We start from the raw sequence: 20,005 nt of genomic DNA on the forward strand, positions 1-20,005 counted from the left end.
TGTACGGTATGAGGTTACGGGAATAGGGCCTATCCAGGCCCTATTCCCGTAACCTCATACATTAACCCCGCTAATCTCCCTGACACTGGGGTCAATTTAGCATGGCCAATCAAACTAACCTGCACATCTTTGGACCGTGGGAGGAAACCGGAGCACCCGAGGAAACCCACGCAGAGACGGAGAGAGCAGATACACACACGGCCACGTGCAAAGACCAACACGTGTGAGGATATATAACCATATAGATATATGCCCAGACACTGACATCAATTCTAACGTCCCTCGTTATAAATCCAGAATTATTCTGTAGATTTCTGACACATTAGTCTGAGTTGCTAACTATGAAAATACATGAATAACTCCAACTCCGTGTTCACTGGAAGCCTCGTGAACCGCACAGAATCAACAAAAGCATAGACACAGGGACAAGTAAACACAGTGATCGATTCTCAAACTGATCGACTCAAACATAGACACACAGACAATCACTGAGGAAGATAAACAATCAGATTAACACAGCCACTGACACACTCAAGAGAAGTGCACTCATTGACTATCCCGAAAGCGTACTAGCTCCAGAGTAACTTTCTGAACTGGAATTCCCTAGAGTCATGTCAGTGCGGCAATATCGTGTTAGATATTCATTGCGATGGAACTGTCCATTTTAACAACAGGAACAGCCAGAAATCTATTTCTCATCAATGGTGATCATTAATTGATGACTCAACAGTGGACACTTTTGGAGAATAAGCAATAATGGATGTACTTATTTTAACAGCCAAACACATATCTTGTTTAAAGTTTATTTATTAATGTCACAAGTAGGATTACATTAATACTGCAATGAAGTTACTGTGAAAATCCCCTAGTCGCCATACTCCGCCACCTGTTCGGGTACACTAAGGGAGAAATGTAGCATAGCAATGCACCTAACCAGCACGTGTTTCAGATTGTAGGAGGAAACTGGAGCAAATCCACACAGAAACAGGAAGAACGTGCAAACTCCACTCAGACCCAAGCCAGGAATCAAACCCGAGTCCCTGGCGCTGTGAGGCAGCAGCGTGCCACTGTGCTACCGTGCCACCCCGTATGAGGTCGGTGTAGGTAAGACAGATTCCCCACCATTCTCGAGGTTGCCAGATCGGATGTTCGGGACACAGGAGGACAACACAAGGAGACTGCTTCAGGTATAGGTGATTCATTCTCCTCTGTTATATTCCACACTCTGTGGAAAGTTGCGGAGTTAATATTATATATAATTCAGAAATAATGAGGAGATGCTTTATCCGATTAAACTCGTTTTGTAAATTCGATTTGAAATCAATTGCATAAATAAATATATGTTTACATTGAAAACTATATTGGGAAGCTATATCCAATACTTTATGCCATTGGGTCAGCGAAACGTTGTTACTTAAAGCAAACTGTACATGGATTCCACAGAAACTCCTTCTTCAAATGGGGATTGGACAATGACTTGAAAGGGAGAAAAATCAACTTCATGGAATGAGAGGAGGAAATTGAAATGAGAACAAAGAACAGTGCAGCACAGGAACAGGCCCTTCGGCCCACCAAGCCCGCACCGACACGTCAGTTTGGTAGCTCGTCATAAAATAGCTGGCATAGGCATGGTGGGTTGAAGGGACTCTTATTGTTCTTTGCCATTGCCAACCATTTTCAATCATTACAACAATCTGAGGTCCCTGTCTGCTTCAAGAAGACGACCATCATCCCGGTACCTAAGAAAAATCAAGCAGCGTGTCTTAATAACTATCGGCCGGTGGCTCTGACATCCATCATTATGAAGCGCTTTGAAAGGTTTGTCATGGCACGAATCAATTCCAGCCTCCCGGACCACCTGGATCCACAACAGTTGCCTATCGCCGCAACAGGTCCACAGCAGACGGCATTTCCCTGGCCTTGCACTCAACCCTGGATCACCTAGATAACAAGGACACACTCCTATTTATTGACCACAGCTCAGTCTTCAAAACTATTATTCCCACGAAACTCATCTCCAAACTCCGTGGCCTGGGCCTCTGCACCACCTCTGTGACTGGATCCTGAACTTCCTAACTCACAGACCACAATCAGTAAGGATAGGCAACAACACCTCCTCCACAATCATCCTCAACACCAGTACCCAACAAGGCTGTTTTCTCAGCCCCCGACTATACTCCTTATACACCTATGACTGTGTGACCAAATTCCCCTCCAATTCGATTTTCAAGTTTGCTGACGACACCACTATAGTGGGTCGGGTCTCAAACAATGATGAGACAGAGTACAGGAATGAGGTAGAGAATCTGGTGAATTGGTGCAGCAACAATAATCTCTCCCGCCATGCCAACAAAACGAAGGAGATTGTCATCGACTTCAGGAAGCGTAAAGGAGAACATGCCCCTGTCTACATCAACGGGGACGAAGTAGAAAGGGTCGAGAGCTTCAAGTTTTTAGGTGTCCAGACCACCAACTATCTGTCCTGGTTCCTCCCCCCCCCCCCCACCCCCCCCCCCCCACCCCCCCCCCACCCCCCCTCCACCCCTTCCCCAATGCCGACACTATAGTTAAGAAACCCACCAACGCCTCTACTTGCTCAGAAGACTAAGGAAATTTGGCATGTCAACTACGACTCTCACCAACTTTTACAGATGTACCATAGAAAGCATTCTTTCTGGCTGTGTCACAGCTTGGCATTGCTCCTGCTCTGCTCAAGACTGCAAGGAACTACAAAAGGTCGTGAATGTGCCCAATACATCACACAAACCAGCCTCCCATCCATTGAATCTGTCTACACTTCCGCTGCCTCGGCAAAGCGGCCAGCATAATTAAGGACTCCATGTCCCCGGGCATTCTCTCTTTCACCTTCTTCCTTCGGGAAAAAGATACAAAAGTCTGAGGTCACATACCAACCGGCTCAAGAATAGCTTCTTCCCTGCTGCTGTCAGACGTTTGAATGGACTTACCTTGCATTAAGCTGATCTTTCTCTGCACCCTAGCTATGACTGTAACACTGCATTCTGCACACTCTCATTTCCTTCTCTATGAACGGTATGTTTTGCCTGTATAGCGCGCAAGAAACAATACTTTTCACTGTATGTTAATACATGTGACAATAATAAATCAAATCAAAGTCATTCTTGGATCAATATGTCTACAGCAGTCCCAATGAATGTTGCAACATTTCAAGAGAGTTCCATTGTGTCCTACGGACGCCAGCAGTTTCTGTAGTGTAATGGTGGTTGCATTTAACTCAGACACAAAAGTCCCTAGTTCAAAACCATGCCGAAATATTATTAACATTTGTTCATTAAGAGTGAGGGAAGTTTACAAGATTGAAATTTGTTGCTCAACATTATCCGAAACTCAATATTAAAGCCATGTTATCTTTGCTCTGTCCTCGGCCTCAAAATCTTTCAGCAAAATCAGAGATCTTGTATTTTTATGACTTAATGAGAGGAAATAAATGTTGCTGTTTTGACACCGTGGACATATCAGCAACTCATTCAGTCCACAACAGAATTTAATGGCTTTGTTGATGCAGACTAACAAAGTGAATCATCATCTGAACCATGTCTAATAGTATTGTGTGCTCAAAAAGGCAGACACAAGTGAAACTGTAACTGAACTAGAGGAATTGGCGCACATTGCGCGGAACCATTATTTTAACATCGTTCTTCAGAGTAAACAAAGAGGGAAAACGACTCAGACGGTTGAGGAAATCGAGAATCAGTGCGGATGTACTGGACTTTCCTACAGCTGAATGGGATTTAGACGTCTGAGTGTTTCATACAGAGAATAAAGAGGGGTCAGGTATAACTAACAAATCATTCTTAAATCTATTCCCTTTAAAGATATTTGATTTTGTTCAAAAGCTGATTGTGGTCAATCTCAATGAAGCACCGTGACATGTGTATTACCCAGTGATTCGATTCCTTTCGTTGGTCAGCCATGTTTGAAATTCAATGTTGTCTATTTCGGAGATATGTCATTCAGAATGAGGAGATATGTAATTAATAAAAATATATTAATATTAAACATTGAACAACGAACAAATACTGGGTAGAATTGGTTGAAATTATTCGAAGGAAGATGAGAATGATGCATTAATGATTGAGCAGAAATCATTGCTTCCTTCGATATTTGCCCGACGACCGCTTTTAAAGGTTGAAGTTCAAGATAACTTGAGAAATCAGGTTGAAAGAAACGATTTTTGTCTTGTATTCAGTGACATGGGCTCTCAGTATAACCATTCGAACCTGCAGCAACACAGTAGAGTTGAACATTGTGGCCAGGCCAATTGGCGGCGCTATGCAATCAGTTGTTTCTGTTGTGTAGTGGTTATCACGTTCACCCCACACGCGAAAGGTCCCCGGTTCGAAACTGGGCAGAAACATTCACTTTATTTAGTGTGAGGGAAGTTTTGCATGGTAGTTGTTGCTGAACATTATCCGATTCTCCATGTTGCAGCCGTGTTATCTTTGCTCGGAACTCGGCCACAAATGCTTTCAGCAAAATCAGAAATGCTGTATTTTAAGACGCAATGAGGAAATAAAAGTTTGTACTTTTAACACCGTGCGCATATTAGCAACTTGTTCAGTCCATAACAGAATTTAAAGGATGTATAAATGCAGACTAACATAGTTAATCACCATCTGAAACATGTGTAATAGTAGTGTGTGCTCATAAAGACAGACACAAGTGAAAGTGTAACTGAACTAGAGGAAATGGCGCACATTTCCCGGCAGCATATTTTTAAAATTGTTCTTCATAATAAAGAAATGGAAAAAAAATCACTGAGGCAGATGAGTAAATCGAAACTCAGCGTAGATCTGCTGGACTTTCCTATAGATGAACGGGATTTAGGCGCCAGAATGTTTCACATGCAGAATAAAGAGGGATCAAGTATAACTAGCAAATCATTATTAAATCTTTTCCCTTTAAAGATATTTGATATTGTTTAAAAGCTGACTGTCTCAAATAGGCACCATGGGATGTGTATTACCCAGTGACTCGATTTCTTTTATTGGTCAGTCAAGTTTGCAATTCAATGTTGCATATTCCCGAGATATTCAATTCAGAATGAAGACGTATGTATTAAATACATGTATTAATATTTAATATCGAATAACAAAACAAATATTGAGTAACTAGCCAACAATACAAGTCTGGATGGCCCTTCGTCAGAGCTAAGAGCAAAGAAAAGCAGAAAAGATTTAAATTATGAGGGTGGAAGGCGGGTGCTGTAAGTGGACAAAGGGAATCCAAATTAGGATAAAGACGGCTGAGAGAGATGCTAAAAATGTCCATTAAGCAATCAGAATGGCAGAGCAGAGGTAAATGTGGTTAAGGCAGTTGCCCTGAAAGAGGAGTGTTGGGGGGGGGGGGGGGGGGGGGCGGGGGGTGCGTGGGAGGGAGGCAAGAAGGAGAGCAGGAATCAAGAAATAGAAAAATGGAAGCGAGAAAGAAGTATGATAAAAATGGGTGAATGAGATGAAAAGAAGAAACAGAATGAAATGAAATAAATGGAAAGGGGATAAACGTGCAGGGGAGAGTTCATGCTCTGAAGTTGTTGAACTCAATGTTTAGTCCGGAAGGCTGTAAAGTGTTCAATCAAAAGATGAGGTGCTGTCCCTCCAGTTTGCGTTGGGGTTCACTAGAACATTGCAAAGTGCCAAGGACGGACATGTGGACAGGAGAGCAGGGTGCTGTGTTGAAGTGGCAAGAACTGGAAGTTCTGGGTCCTGCTTGCAGACGGACTGAAGGTGTTCAGCAAAGCGATCACTCAGTTTGTGTTTGGTCTCTCCAATGTAGGAGAGTAGACTTCATGGGGAGGAGCGAATGCAATAGACTAGACTGAAGGAGATGCATGTGAATCGCTGCTTCACCTGAAAAGGGTGTTCAGGACTTGGGATGGTGAGCAGGGAGGAGGTAAAGGGACAGGTGTTGCACCCTCTACCATTGCATGGGAAGATGCTGTGGGCAGAGGATGGGATGTTGGGTGGGATGGAGGCGTGGACCAGGCTGTCCCAGAGACAACCTTCCGCGTGAAATGCTGTTGGGTGTGAGGGGTGAGGTGAAGATGTGTTGAGGAGTGGCTTCATGCTGGAATTGGCAGCAATGGCGGAGGATGATACTTTGAACACAGAGGCTGGTCTCTGGTCTGGTAAAACGTGAGGACGTGGGAACCCTGTCCTCTTTCTAGGAGGGAGGGGAGGGGGTGCGAGCAGTGGCCTGGGGCATGAGTTGGACACAGTCAAGAGCCCTGTCAACCACAGTGGGTGGACTCCGCACAGTCACCCAAGGCAAGAATCAAATCCAGATCCCAAGCACTGTAAATGCTAACCACTGTTCCACCCGGAAGGATCAGCCTGGTGGTAGCTTTACTCATGATATCCAGTTGCACTGGAGGTAGAATGGGAAGGAAATAAAAGTAAAATACTGCGGATGTTGGAATTGGGAAATTTAAACTGAAAATACTGGATAAACTCAGCAGACCTGGCGGCATCTGTGGAGAAACCTATTAACAATGGATTCTTATAATTTTGGTTGCTGAATGAGGAGACAAGGTCCTTTCGGTTTTATTGACGTTTTATGCGGCGTTACGGTTGAAGCGATAAAAGCAATATTTTAAATATCTCTGAAATTAAGTGATGTCCATCTTTGTGTGGGGCAGACGTCCTCCGTTTGGACAGAAGATGAAGAACCAATGTGCCCTCAACAAAGATGGCGGCGACGTGGGGGCGGGGCAATGGGCGGTGTACGCAGAACGCTGAGGAGGTTGGGATCGCACATGCGCATTGCAGCGGAGTGTTTTGTTGACGGAAGCGCGCGGGTTCTTCTCCGGATCGGAATCAGATTTGAAAGGGGGAACGGTTAACGGTGGCAGGCGTTGCCATGGCGGCAGGGGCGGGGCTCGCCAACAGCACGCGCTGGCACACGTGGACCCTCGAGCTCAACCTGAGCGACAGTGGCAGCAGGTGCGGAGGCCGCGCGGGGAGCCGGGGGCTCGAGTAGGATGCAAGCCGGGTCAGCTCGCCTCTCCAGCGGAGGCGACCTGGGGATGTGACACCAACCCAAAACTTCTCAACTTCGGGTTATTCACGTCTCTTTTACCCCTCACCGAGCTCCTCAGCACAAAGCAGCCCCTCAAATCCCCCACAAACCACTCAGACCCCACTTGGCATCTTTTCCCCAGGTCATAACCCTGAGATGCCCTTTTGGTTTCAGCCCTCCACCTGGTCAGGTGCCAACTGCGGTGGTGGTTGGAGGAACGATTGGTCGTTTCCAGGGCCGGGCGCTGAACTGGATCTCTCTCAATATCCCTCAGTTTGTTTTCAAGATACAATTTGGTACATCTGGTGATTTGTCACTTTGTCCCTAAATGGAGGGCAAGCGGATTGGCACCCTGATTATCAATTCACACTAAATCCACTTCTGCATCCCTCCATTACCCTGGCAGTTTGGTACACGCAATGGCAGTGTGTGTCTGAGGTTTGCCCAAGCTTTAATTCGTGCTGTCACTATTGCCACCACGTTGGGGTCCTCAACAGAGAGACTCCCTCTTGAGAAAAGGTCTTGAAAGGGTGACCAATTTGTGTTTTCTGTTTCTCATAGGAGCCGTGATCAACAGTGTGGCCAGAGAGACTCCACGTGCCCAGTCGCATGTTCGGACAAACAGCTACCGGACATCTGCGTCCAAGAAACAGACCGGATCCTGGTCGAGAAAGTAAGTTGGATTTGAATGTGTCTTTAGTGTGTGACTGACAACGCCCCTGGTTTGTCCACGGTGGTGAAGTACCTTGGTGAACCACAGCAGCCTGTGTGATAAAGGGTTAATCATCATCCTTACTTCCAGGCCTGGGTATAAGATCAGCATATGGCCTCCCCTAACCGGCCCCCTTTACTGATACACTGCTCACTTTCTGTTTTCAGTCCTGCTGGGACATCGCCTTGGACCCACTGAAACAGTTGCCCATGAATCTGTTCATCATGTACATGGCTGCCAACACCATCTCCATCCTCCCTATCATGATGGTGTGCATGATGGCCTGGAGACCCATACAGGCCTTGATGTCCATGTCTGCAAGTGAGTATTGTATTGAATCTACAGCTCAGAAACAGCTCTGAACCGGCATCACTTGAGTGCAGCTTAGAATAGAGTTCTGGGAGTTGGGTAATTAAGGGAGTTAGGGAAGGAAGGGAAAGGGGTGCCCTTTTGCTTTCCAACTTTCTCAGCCTTTGGGAAGTGATCTTACTCTTCTACAGGAGAAGAAGCCAGATTTTTGGTGAGTATCTGCGAAGTAACTAAGATTTATTCTGTTCCTAAGGATCAAAATAGTATAGCAACAGGTGGTAAGGTTAATAAAATACTTAAAAACAAAAATAAATTATCATTGGATAAAAGAAATAGTTTATTAGTACACATTCAAGCTGCAGCATTTGGGAGTTCCTGGGTGTCAGTTTGATCCATGGCAAACAGGCATAGAGGTTTACAGCATGGAAACAGACCCTTCGGCCCAACTTGTCCATGCCACCCTTTTTTTGAAACCCCTGAGCTCGTCCCAATTGTCCGCATTTCGCCCATATCCCTCTATACCCATTTTACCCATGTAACTGTCTCAATGCTTTTTAAAATGCAAAACTGTACCCCCTCTACTACTACCTCTGGCAGCTTGTTCCAGACACTCACCACCCTCTGTGCGAAACAATTGCCCCTTTGGACATTTTTCTATCTTCCCCTCTCACCTTAAACCTATGCCCCCCAGTTTTAGACTCCCCTACCTTTGGGAAAAGATATTGACTATCTAGCTGATCTATGCCCCTCATTATTTTATAGGCCTCTATAACATCACCCTCAGCCTCCTCAGCCCAAGAGAAAAAAGTCCCAGTCTATCCAGCCTCTCCTTCTAACTCAAACCATCAAGTCTGGGAGCATTCTAGTAAATCTCTTCTGCACTCTTTCTAGTTTAATAATATCCTTTCTATAATAGGGTGACCAGAACTGTACATAGTATTCCAAGTGTGGCCTTACCAATGTCTTGTACAACTTCAACAAGATGTCCCAACTCCTGTATTCAATGTTCTGACCAATGAAACCAAGCATGCCGAATGCCTTCTTCACCACTCTGTCCACCTGTGACTCCACTTTCAAGGAGCTATGAACATGTACCCTTAGATCTCTCTGTTCTGTAACACTCCCCAACACATACCATTAACTGAGTAAGTCATACATCGAACATAGAACAGGCCCTTCGGCCCACGATGCTGTGCTGAGCTTTATCTGAAACCAAGATCAAGCTATCCCACTCCCTATCATCCTGGTGTGCTCCATGTGCCTATCCAATAACCGCTTATATGTTCCTAAAGTGTCTGACTCCACTATCACTGCAGGCAGTACATTCCACACCCCAACCACTCTCTGCGTAAAGAACCTACCTCTGATATCCTTCCTATATCTCCCACCATGACCCCTATAGTTGTGACCCCTTGTCATACCTCCATCCACCCGAGGAAATAGTCTTTGAACGGTCACTCTATCTATCCCCTTCATCATTTTATAAACCTCTATTAAGTCTCCCCTCAGCCTCCTCCGCTCCAGAGAGAACAGCCCGAGCTCCCTCAACCTTTTCTCATAAGACTTACCCTCCAAACCAGGCAGCATCCTGGTAAATCTCCTTTGCACTCTTTCCAGCGCTTCCACATCCTTCTTATAGTGAGGTGACCAGAACTGCACACAATATTCCAAATTTGGTCTCAGCAAGGTCCTGTACAGTTGCAGCATAACCCCACGGCTCTTAAACTCCAACCCCCTGTTAATAAAAGCTGACACACTATTGGCCTTCTTCACAGCTCTATCCATTTGAGTGGCAACCTTCAGAGATCTGTGGATATGGACCCCAAGATCTCTCTGTTCCTCCACAGTCTTCAGAACCCCACCTTTGACCCTGTAATCCACACTTAAATTTGTCGTACCAAAATGAAAAACCTCACATTTATCAGGGTTAAACTCCATCTGCCATTTTTCAGCCCAGCTTTGCATCCTATCTATGTCTCTTTACAGTCTATAACAGCCCTCCACCTCATCCACTACTCCACCAATCTTGGTGTCATCAGCAAATTTACTGATCCACCCTTCAGCCACCTCCTCTCGGTCATTAATAAAAATCACAAATAGCAGAGGACCAAGCACTGATTCCTGTGGCACTCCGCTAGCAACCTGCCTCCAGTCCGAAAATTTTCCATTCACCACCACCCTCTGTCTTTGATCAGACAGCCAGTTACCTATCTAATCAGCCAACTTTCCCTCTATCCCAACCTCCTTACTTTCATCATAAGCTGACCATGGGGGACCTCATCAAACGCCTTACTAAAATCCATGTTTCTGACATCAACTGCCCTACCTTCGTCAACACACTTAGTTACCTCCTCAAAAAATTCTATCAAATTTGTGAGGCACGACTTGCCCTTCACGAATCCGTGCTGACTATCCCGGATTAATCCGCATCTTTCTAAATGGTCGTAAATCCCATCCCTAAGGACCTTTTCCATCAACTTACCAACCACCGAAGTAAGACTAACCGGCCTATAATTACCAGGGTCATTTCTATTCCCTTTCTTAAAGAGAGGAACAACATTCGCCACTCTCCAGTCCTCTGGCACCATCCCCATGGACAGTGAGGACCCAAAGATCAAAGCCAAAGGCTCTGCAATCTCATCCCTTGCCTCCCAAAGAATCCGAGGATATATTTCATCAGGCCCGGGGGACTTCTCGACCTTCAGTTTATTCAAAACTGCGAGTACACCCTCCTGCCGAACATCTACTTCCTCCAGCCGATTAGCCTGTAACACCTTCTCTTCCTCAAAAACATGACCCCTCTCCTTGGTGAACACTGAAGAAAAGTATTCTTTCATCACCTCTCCTATCTCTACTGACTCCATACACAAGTTCCCACTACTGTCCTTAATCGTCCCTAACCTCACCCTGGTCATTCTTTTATTCCTCACATAAGAGTAAAAAGCCTTGGGATTTTCCTTGATCCGACCCGCCAAGGACTTCTCATGCCCCCTCCTAGCTCTCCTAAGCCCCTTTTTCAGCTCATTCCTTGCTAACCTGTAACCCTCAATCGAGCCATCTGAACCTTGTTTCCTCATAAGCTTCCCTCTTCCTTTTTGCAAGACATTCCACCTCTTTTGTGAACCATGGTTCCCTCACTCGGCCATTTCCTCCCTGCCTGACAGGGACATACCTATCAAGGACACACAGTATTTGTTCCTTGAAAAAGTTCCACTTTTCATTAGTGCCTTTCCCCGACAGTTTCTGTTCCCATTTTATGCCCCCTAATTCTTGCCTAATCGCATCATAATGACCTCTCCCTCAATTATAAACCTTGCCCTGCCGTAAGGCCCTATCCCTCTCCATTGCAATAACAAAAGACACCGAATTGTGGTCACTATCTCCAAAGTGCTCTCCCACAACCAAATCTAACACTTGGCCCGGTTCATTTCCCAGTACCAAATCCAATGTGGCCCCACCTCTTGTCGGCCTATCCACATATTGTGTCAGGAAACCCTCCTGCACACACTGCACAAAAACTGCCCCATCCAAACTGTTCGACCTACATAGGTTCCAATCAATATTTGGAAAGTTAAAGTCCCCCATGACAACTACCCTGTGACCCCCACACCTATCCATAATCTGCTTAGCAATTTCTTCCTCCACCCGGTTTCAGCAGCAGGTGAGCTGAGGCCAGGACAAAGTGGGGCGGTGTCACTGAGGTGGAAATAGGTAGTGTAGGTGGTGATGTGGCAAATAGAGTTAAATACAGATCAGTGTGAGGTGTTGCATCATGGAAAGTCAAACCAAGGTAGAACTTTCACGGTGAATGGGAGGACCTCAGGGAGTATCGTGGAACAGAGGGACCTTGGAGTTCAGGTACACGGTTCTCTTAAGTTGGAGTCACACGTAGATAGGGCAGTGAAGAAGGCTTTTGGCATGCTGGCCTTTATCAGTCAGGGCATTGAGTATAGGAGTTGGGAAGTTATGTTGCAGTTGTACAGGACTTTGGTGAGGCTGCACCTGGAATATTGTGTTCAGTTTTGGTCACCTTGATTTGGAAAGATGTTATTAAACTGGAGAGAGTGCAGAAGAGATTTACAAGGATGTTGCCAGGACTCAAGTTACAGGGAGAGATTGGACGGGCTAGGACTTTTTTCTTTGGAGCGTCGGAGACTGAGGGGTGATCTTATAGAGGTGTGTAAGATCATGAGAGGCATGGATAGGTTGAATGCACTCAGTCTTTTTCGCAGGGTTGGGGAATTAAGAATTAGAGGGCATAAGTTTAAGTTAAGAGGAGAAAGAATGAATGGGAACCTGAGGAGCAGCTTTTTTACACAGAGGGTGGTACGTATGTGGAATGAGCTGCCGGAGGAAGTGGTTGAGGCAGGGCCATTGTCAACATTTAAAAGGCATTTGGACAGATACATGGATAGGAAAGGTTTAGAGGGATATGGGCCAAATGGAGTTAGCTCACATGGGCATTTTTGGTGAGCGTGGACCAGTTTGGGCCGAAGGGCCTGTCTCCGTGCTGTAGATTCTATGAGGATATGTTTGGAAGCTCAGTTTGAAGTGAAACATGTCACTGAGGTTGTGAATATTCCGGTTCAGCCTCAGACAGTCGCAATGGGGACAGATGGAGTCAGTGGTTAGGAAGTGGGATTTGTTGCAGGGCTGATGATGACAGCCTTCATCTTCCAATATTTAACAAAGGCAATTACTGCTCATCCAGTCCTGGATGTCAGACAAGGGAGGATGGTGTGTAAAATTGGAGGGAATTTGGAGATGATGGTGTTCACATACACCTCTTACCCTGATCCTTCTCGGTGTGCAGGTTAACGGTTTTAAGGTTCAAACCACTGGTTGAGTTGTAGATACATAAAGTCCCTCCTTTGCCCCCACCTCTCTCTCCATCCATTGAGGCCAGAGCCTTGTGGAGTCCCAGACTGGATGGCAGATTCCCTTCCCTGAAAGGCATTAGTGAATCAGTTGGGTTTTTGTGACAATCCAGCAGTTTCCATGGTCACTTTTTTCTGGTGCCGGCCCCACAAATGACCAGATTCATTCAGCTCAATTTCACAACCTGCCTTTGTGTTTTTGTGGGATCTCTCTCACTCCCTTTTCACTGTTTTAAATCAATTTCACAGGGTTTTAGAAGTGGAGGATTTGCAGTCAGGAAACTCAAACCAAACATCACATCAGGATCTGACTGAGTCGCCCAACTTATTGTAACCTGAATATAACTGAACCTTGAGCATGGAAGGAAAAACCACGGTTCACAATGGGGTGAAACTGTACATGTGTTCTGTGTGTGGACAAGGATTCAGACAATCATCTGGCCTGTCAAGACACAAGTGCAGTCACACTGAGGAGAAACCATGGAAATGTGGGGAAGGATTCAGAGACCTGTCTGAGCTGGAAATTCACCAATACAGTAACACTGGGGAGAGGCTGTTCACCTGCTCTGAGTGTGGGAGAGGATTCACTCAGTCATCCACCCTGCTGACACACCAGAGACCGTTCAGGTGCTCTCACTGCGGGACTGGGTTCAGGTGGTCATCTCAACTCACTGAACACCAGTGAATTCACACTGGGGAGCGGCCGTTCACCTGCACCGACTGTGGGAAGGGATTCACTCGGACATCACACTTCATGGCACATCAGCAAGTTCACACCGATGAGAGACCATTCAAATGTCCAGATTGTGGGAAGTGCTGTAAAAGTTCCAGCAATCTAGTGTCCCATCAACGTGTTCACAGTGAGGAGAGACCTTTTAAATGTCCAGACTGCGGGAAATGCTATAAAAGCTCCAGTGATCTGATGTCTCATCAACGTGGTCACACTGATGAGAGACCGTTCAAGTGCACTCACTGCGGGACTGGGTTCAGGCGACCATCCCAACTCACTGTCCACCAGCGAATTCACACTGGGGAGAGGCCGTTCACCTGCTCCAAATGTGGAAAGGGATTCACTCAGAAATACAACCTGTTGAGCCATCAGCGAGTTGACAAGTGACTGCTGGAGTTTGATTCTGCTGTTTATCACAAATCACAAACATGTTGATTGTGGTCATTCGCCTCTGATGTAAATAAATTTGAGCCCGCAAATAAATACTAATGTCCTGGATGAAAGTCAAATAAATCTGCTTTTATGTTAAACAATCTGTTGAAACTTTTTTTATCTCTGACTCAAGTCCATTCCTTTCGAATGGCTCTCCCTCTCCCCTGTCTCCTCCATCCTGACCCCCAACAAAAAGTGTGATGAAGTCATGGAGCTTCTTTGTCACTCGGATTGAGCCAACCCAATCAGCTGCCCCTGCTGCTTCCCTCTCTTCCACCCTCCCACTGAGCCAAACTAATGTACCTAAAGCCTCTCCCTGTCTGAGCCTTGAACCTGCATCTTTCAACAGTTTCTTTCCTGTCTTGGCCCTGACTCTATTTTCATTAAATTGCTGACCACCCAACTTCCCCATATTGGCTGATATTGTTAATGATTCTCTCCCTCTCTTCTGGTTTTGTTCCTCTCACTTTTAACTACACAAACATCACCCTTTCTGAAAAAAAACCCTTTGATCCCACTTTGCTTGCAAATTATGGCCCCATCTCCAGCCTCCCTTTCCAAAGTCTTTGAACTTGGTGTCTCCCAAGGATATATACTTTTGGTCTCCTATTTGGGCAGCAAGGTGGCATGGTGGTTCGCACTCACAGATCCAGACACCTGAGTACAATTTCAACCTGTGTGGAGCAAGCACATTCTTTCTGTGTCTGTGTGGATTTCCTCCGTGTGCTCCGGTTTCTTCCACACTCCAAAGATGTGCAGGCTAGCTGGAATGGCCATGGTAAAATGTATGGGATTACGGGTATAGGGTGGGGAGAGGGACAGCAGATTTCCTTACCCAGAGGATGTTAGTGAGCAATCAGCAATGGTTTCATAGTCAGAGCATTGCCCTGGGTCTCTGGGTTACTGCTCCAGTGACAATATCACTATGCCACTGCCTCTTCAATGTACACACATAGTGAAAAGGCCATTCACCTGCTCCGTGTGGGAAAGAATTTGTGCATCCAATTTGAAGGGCTGTGATCACAATAACCTGTCTTCCGGACTGTTGTGGTTGTGGTGGATATTTAGTAAGGATACTACAACTGTTGTGGAGAATCAAAGACACAGCTCCAGTCTGATACAGACCTTGTACATAAAACCAAGACCTGATCGCATAAACCCCAGTGCAATCTGACAGTGATTTGTCTTTCACAGGTCTATTGGACACGACCTCTCACCTGACAAGTACATGGGATTCTTTCAGACTGAAACATCCCAGACAAGTGATAATTATGAAAATTCAGGATATGAATGCCTTTTCTTTGTAATTCCAACATTCATCTACTCTTAACCATAAGACCATGAGACATAGGAGCAGAATTAGGCCACTCGGCCCATCGAGTCTGCTCCGCCATTTAATCATGGCTGATATTTTTCTCATCCCCATTCTCCTGCCTTTTCCACATAACCCCTGATCCCCTTATTAATCAAGAACCTATCTATCTCTGTCTTAAAGACACTCAATGACCTGGCCTCAACAGCCTTCTGTGGCAAAGAGTTCCACAGATTCACCAATCTCTGGCTGAAGAAATTCCTCCTAATCTCTGTTTGAAAGGATCATCCCTTTAGCCTGAGGTTGTGCCCTCTTTAGCCTGAGGTTGTGCCCTGGAGTATTCTGGTTAACACACTGGAATACTCCCTTTGGCCCTTTAGGATAATGTCACTGCAGTATGACATAGGGCGGTACGGTGGCACAGTGGTTAGCACTGCTGCTTCACAGCTCCAGGGTCCCGGGTTCGATTCCCGGCTCGGGTCACTGTCTGTGTGGAGTTTGCACATTCTCCTCGTGTCTGCGTACGTTTCCTCCGGGTGCTCCGGTTTCCTCCCACAATCCAAAGATGTGCGCGTTAGGCTGATTGGCCAGGTTAAAAATTGCCCCTTAGAGTCCTGAGATGCGTAGGTTTGAGGGATTAGTGGGTAAATATGTGGGGGTAGGGCCTGGGTGGGATTGTGGTCGGTGCAGACTCGATGGGCCGAATGGCCTCCTTCTGCACTGTAGGGTTTCTATGATTCTATAGTATATGAGATCTGCAGAAACATTCAACTAAATTCTACCAGGCACCTGATATGCTTAACTGTGGAAACCCTTTTCCATTAAGGTCTCAGATTACTACAACAGATATGCATTGTTCTGACTCGACCAGCTGGGCTGTGGAATTAATTGGATGGATCTTCCAGAGAGCCAGCAGAGTCATAATGGGCCAAATGGTTTCTATTTATGCTGTATCATTCTCTAAAAGAGTGAATAGTCAGTATCAGGGACAGAGAGAAGAACCAGTGACTGTGCGATTGAACCCAGCCAGGATCAGCACCATAAAGGGAGGAGTGAGAGGGGCACGGTATAAAAGCTTTGAAACTATTGCATGGTCTTGCAGCAGAACTTTGAGAAATGGAGCACAGCAGATCACCAATTCTCAATATTTCATTAACTTACCTCATGCTGACAATGTTATTTTGAACTAACTATATGAAGTTTCAATGGCGTTTATTACCCAGCATTCGCTGCGGGTGTGAAAGTGCCCTATTCACTCCACAGGAGCCCAGTACGCAGACGCAGCGTTGTATCTGGGGCATGCGCAGTGTCACTTTGCTCGGAGCCCTGCGAGTGTGGAGATGCTTATTTCAAGGGGTGAGAGTCGGTGGGGCGGAGGGAGGAATGGAGCCGGGAGTTGGGGTGGGGAGGGAGCAGAGGCTTCATAAACATCTGCTGTAGGCCGCAAGGCCTGAATAAGAGCCTTCCGGTCCCGGGTTTGCAGCTGCGGGGATTTTATCCGGGATCAGGCCCAGTGCCGCGGCCGCCATCTTTGTTTAGCGGGGAGCAGAGCGCATGCGCGGCCACTGGGCGGAGCTTCAGGATTTGGGTGACCAGGAGAGACAATGTTTGAGTCATTGACTGACAGGCCGGGTTCATGGATGCTGCCTTTCACCTTCTCAATTTGCAGCGGCGGCTCGCCGTCTTTTATACACTTTAATCATACAGACATTAGCGGTTACTTCGTCGTTAGCTTTGGGTGATTACATGTATTTAGCCAATTGGGCTCCCCGAGCAACAATTGACCTCCAATCACATTCCTTCAAAAACAACCATTAACAAAAACCCACAAGTTTCGGTTCCGCTTTATCTGAAGCTAAACGGACCATCTGGACCTATCGGTCTGGTTTTTTTTGTCTGTTCTGTATTTTTTATTCAATAACAGGATGTAGCTCAAAGGTTAGTTCGTTATTTATTAGCAACAGAATGATCTTTGTTAACCACAGGATACGTGCTGGGCGCAGCCGGTCCTGTAGTCACGTACGCATTAACTTTCAAAGGTCACAGTCTTAATTTCATTCCAACAATCACTTCTCATTTAGCTAAAATCCAATGAGCATAGATGCACCCTGCCTAACCTTTCCTCATAAAACAGACCCCTTCATGTCCGAAATCAGCTCGTGAACCTTGTCTGAATTGCTTCCACTGTAAGTATATTCCATCTTAAGTAATCTTATGCTAGAAAACAGGAGGAAAGAATGTTATGGATTTATATTCAGGACTGACAAATGACTGTTGGGGGTGACACAGTGGTTAGCACTTCTGTCTCAAAGCGCCAGAGACCCGGTTCAATTCCAGCCTCGGGTGATTGTATGGAGTTTGCACATTCTCCCTCTGTCTGTGTGGGTTTCCTCTGCATGCTCTGGTTTCCTCCCACACTCCAAAGAGTGGGTTGATCGACCATGCTAAATTGTCCCTTTGTGTCTCAAGATGAGGGGGAAGGAAAGGATTAGTGATGTACGTACATCAGGTTACAGGGATAGGGCCTGAGTAAAGGTGCTCTGTTAGAAACCTGGTGCAGACTCGATGGGCTAAAAGGCCTCCTTCTGCACTGCAGAGATTCTGTGATTTTGGAATCTCCTTTTACAGATGGTTAGAAGAAGAGGATTTTTACAGCAATCTCAAACCCCAAAAAATGTGTATTTCTTAATTTCAAGCCACAATTGACACATGACTCTTGTAATCTCCTTTTGCAGGGAGTTAGAATATTTGCACTTGACGGTCCGTGAGGGGGGCGTGGTCATTCACTTGCTGAACGTCTACACCCCAACCGCCGGACCGCAGCAAATGACTTTCTATGAGAAAGTGTCCGCTCATCTCGACACCATTGCGGGGGGTGAATGCATTATCCTCGGGGGAGATTTCAACTGTACCCTCGAGGCACGGGACCGCACCGGCCCCTCGCTGCGCACCCCGGTGATGGTGAAGTTGCGGGACCTGCTCGGGTCCCACGACTTGGTGGACATTTGGAGACATCTCCATCCTGGCTCCAGAGCTTTCAGTTACGTGAGGCCTGGAGTCGGAGCGTCCAGGCTCGACCGCCTTTACATTTCGAGGGCGAACGTGTCCGGCGTGTCTTCGGCTCCATGCGGCTGGTGTCGTGCACGGACCACAACCTGATGTGGGCGGACTTTGTGCCGTCTCGTGTCCGGCGGGGGTCCGCGTACTGGCACTTTAACAACAAGCTGCTGGAGGACGAGCGCTTCCTGGACTTGTTCCGTCGATTCTGGGCCGGCTGGAGAAGGAAGCGGGGAGGCTTCCTCTCCTTGAGGCTCTGGTGGGATGTGGGCAAGACTCACGTCCGTACCTTCTGTCAGGAGTACGCAAGGGGGTCGACAAAGGGACGGAAATCCAGGCTCGAGGAGTTGGAGAAGGAGGCACGTCTCAGTCAGCCCGACGCGGACCCGGCCCTGTGTTCGGAGTACAGGGAAAAGAAGGTGGTGAGGTCGCGGCTCCAGTTCCAGGTGGACCTGGACCGCGGCTCCCCCTTCTTCTACTCGCTGGAAAGAGGGCGGGCTAACCGTCAGCAGCTCCTTACGCTGCTGGCCGACGACGGTTCCCCCGTCTCGGATCCCGAGGGCATCCGGGCCATTGCCCGGGATGATTACACCTCCCTCTTCTCTCCGGATCCGTCCAGCGAGGATTCCCGCAGACCTCTGTGGGAGGACCTGCCGCAGGTCAGCCCGGAGGGCGTCGGCAGGCTTGAAGCCCCCACCACCATGGCCGAGCTGACCGGCGCCCTCAATGGCCTCAGTCGGGGCAAGGCCCCGGGGCTGGACGGGCTGACAGTAGAGTTCTCCTGGGGAGCGACTACGCGGGGGTCCTGGGGGAGAGCGTCGCTACCGGGGAGATGCCCCTTTTGTGGCGCAGGGCCATCATTGCCCTGCTGCCCAACAAGTGGGATCTATGCCTCCTAAAAAACTGGCGCTCGGCCTCCTTCCTCAGCACGGATTATACAATCTTTGCCAAGGCTATTGCTTCATGCCTTGGATCCGTGCTGGACCACATGATCCACCCTGACCAGTCCTACACGGTCCCGGGCCGTTGTATACACGATAACCTCCAACTGGTCCGGGACCTAATCGGGGACGTGCTCGATGGCGGAGGGGCGGGCTGGATGAGTCCCCGCGTGCTGGCTGAGCGCGTGGGGACGACCGTCCGGCGCGCGGCCAAAGCCATCCTAGACCTTAGGACGGTCGTGCTCGGCCCCGAAAATATAAACTCGAGGCGGCGCAGGCGTGCGGTGGGATCCCGCCCGAGCGTTCCCCTGTTCGGGCGGAATTCCACAGTGGCCCAAATCCTCAACCCCCCTCCCTGGGTGAGGTGCCCCACAGCCTGAGCCGCCTCGCGGAAATGCCCTCCGTGCCTTTTTCTCCCGCGCGGATGCGTTTCCTGTGCGGGCTGCTGCTGCACACCCTCCACTACCGCCTCCTCGCCTGTCGCCCGGATACACCTTGGCGGGCCTTGTTGCCACCGGGCGGCGGAGGTCCCTGCTGGAGGTCCCTCTATGGAGGGATCTCCCCCAATTACGTCGGGGA

General features: G+C 47.5%; 2 protein-coding genes across 3 annotated transcripts in view; both read left to right on the forward strand.

Moving 5' to 3' along the window:
- The first annotated feature begins 6,796 nt into the window (after nucleotides 1–6,796).
- Nucleotides 6,797–14,211, forward strand: LOC144484900 (ER membrane protein complex subunit 4-like). 2 transcript variants are annotated; one of them, XM_078203268.1, is made up of 4 exons: nucleotides 6,797–6,980; nucleotides 7,618–7,729; nucleotides 7,936–8,089; nucleotides 13,204–14,211. In XM_078203268.1, exons 1-4 carry the CDS (start codon nucleotides 6,898–6,900, stop codon nucleotides 13,209–13,211), a joined length of 357 nt encoding a protein of 118 aa, XP_078059394.1. In that variant the 5' UTR covers nucleotides 6,797–6,897; the 3' UTR covers nucleotides 13,212–14,211. The 2 variants fall into 2 exon arrangements, with proteins under 2 accessions (XP_078059394.1, XP_078059393.1); XM_078203267.1 differs by lacking the exons at nucleotides 6,797–6,980; nucleotides 7,936–8,089 and having other exon boundaries at nucleotides 7,669–7,729; nucleotides 13,204–14,205.
- A 2,558-nt stretch (nucleotides 14,212–16,769) lies between these two features.
- LOC144484873 (uncharacterized) overlaps nucleotides 16,770–20,005 on the forward strand; it is a 186,099-nt gene continuing 182,863 nt past the window's right edge. Inside the window, exon 1 of the mRNA XM_078203235.1 lies at nucleotides 16,770–16,784. The gene's annotated coding sequence lies outside the window, so the exon portion shown is untranslated. The remainder of the gene's footprint in view (nucleotides 16,785–20,005) is intronic.

The sequence above is a fragment of the Mustelus asterias genome, unplaced genomic scaffold, assembly GCF_964213995.1.
Source record: "Mustelus asterias unplaced genomic scaffold, sMusAst1.hap1.1 HAP1_SCAFFOLD_130, whole genome shotgun sequence".
Classification (NCBI taxonomy): domain Eukaryota; kingdom Metazoa; phylum Chordata; class Chondrichthyes; order Carcharhiniformes; family Triakidae; genus Mustelus; species Mustelus asterias.

Coding starts and splice junctions, on each gene's coding strand:
- LOC144484900 (XM_078203267.1), top strand. CDS start 13,709: ATGGCACATCAGCAAGTTCACACCGATGAGAGACCATTCAAATGTCCA.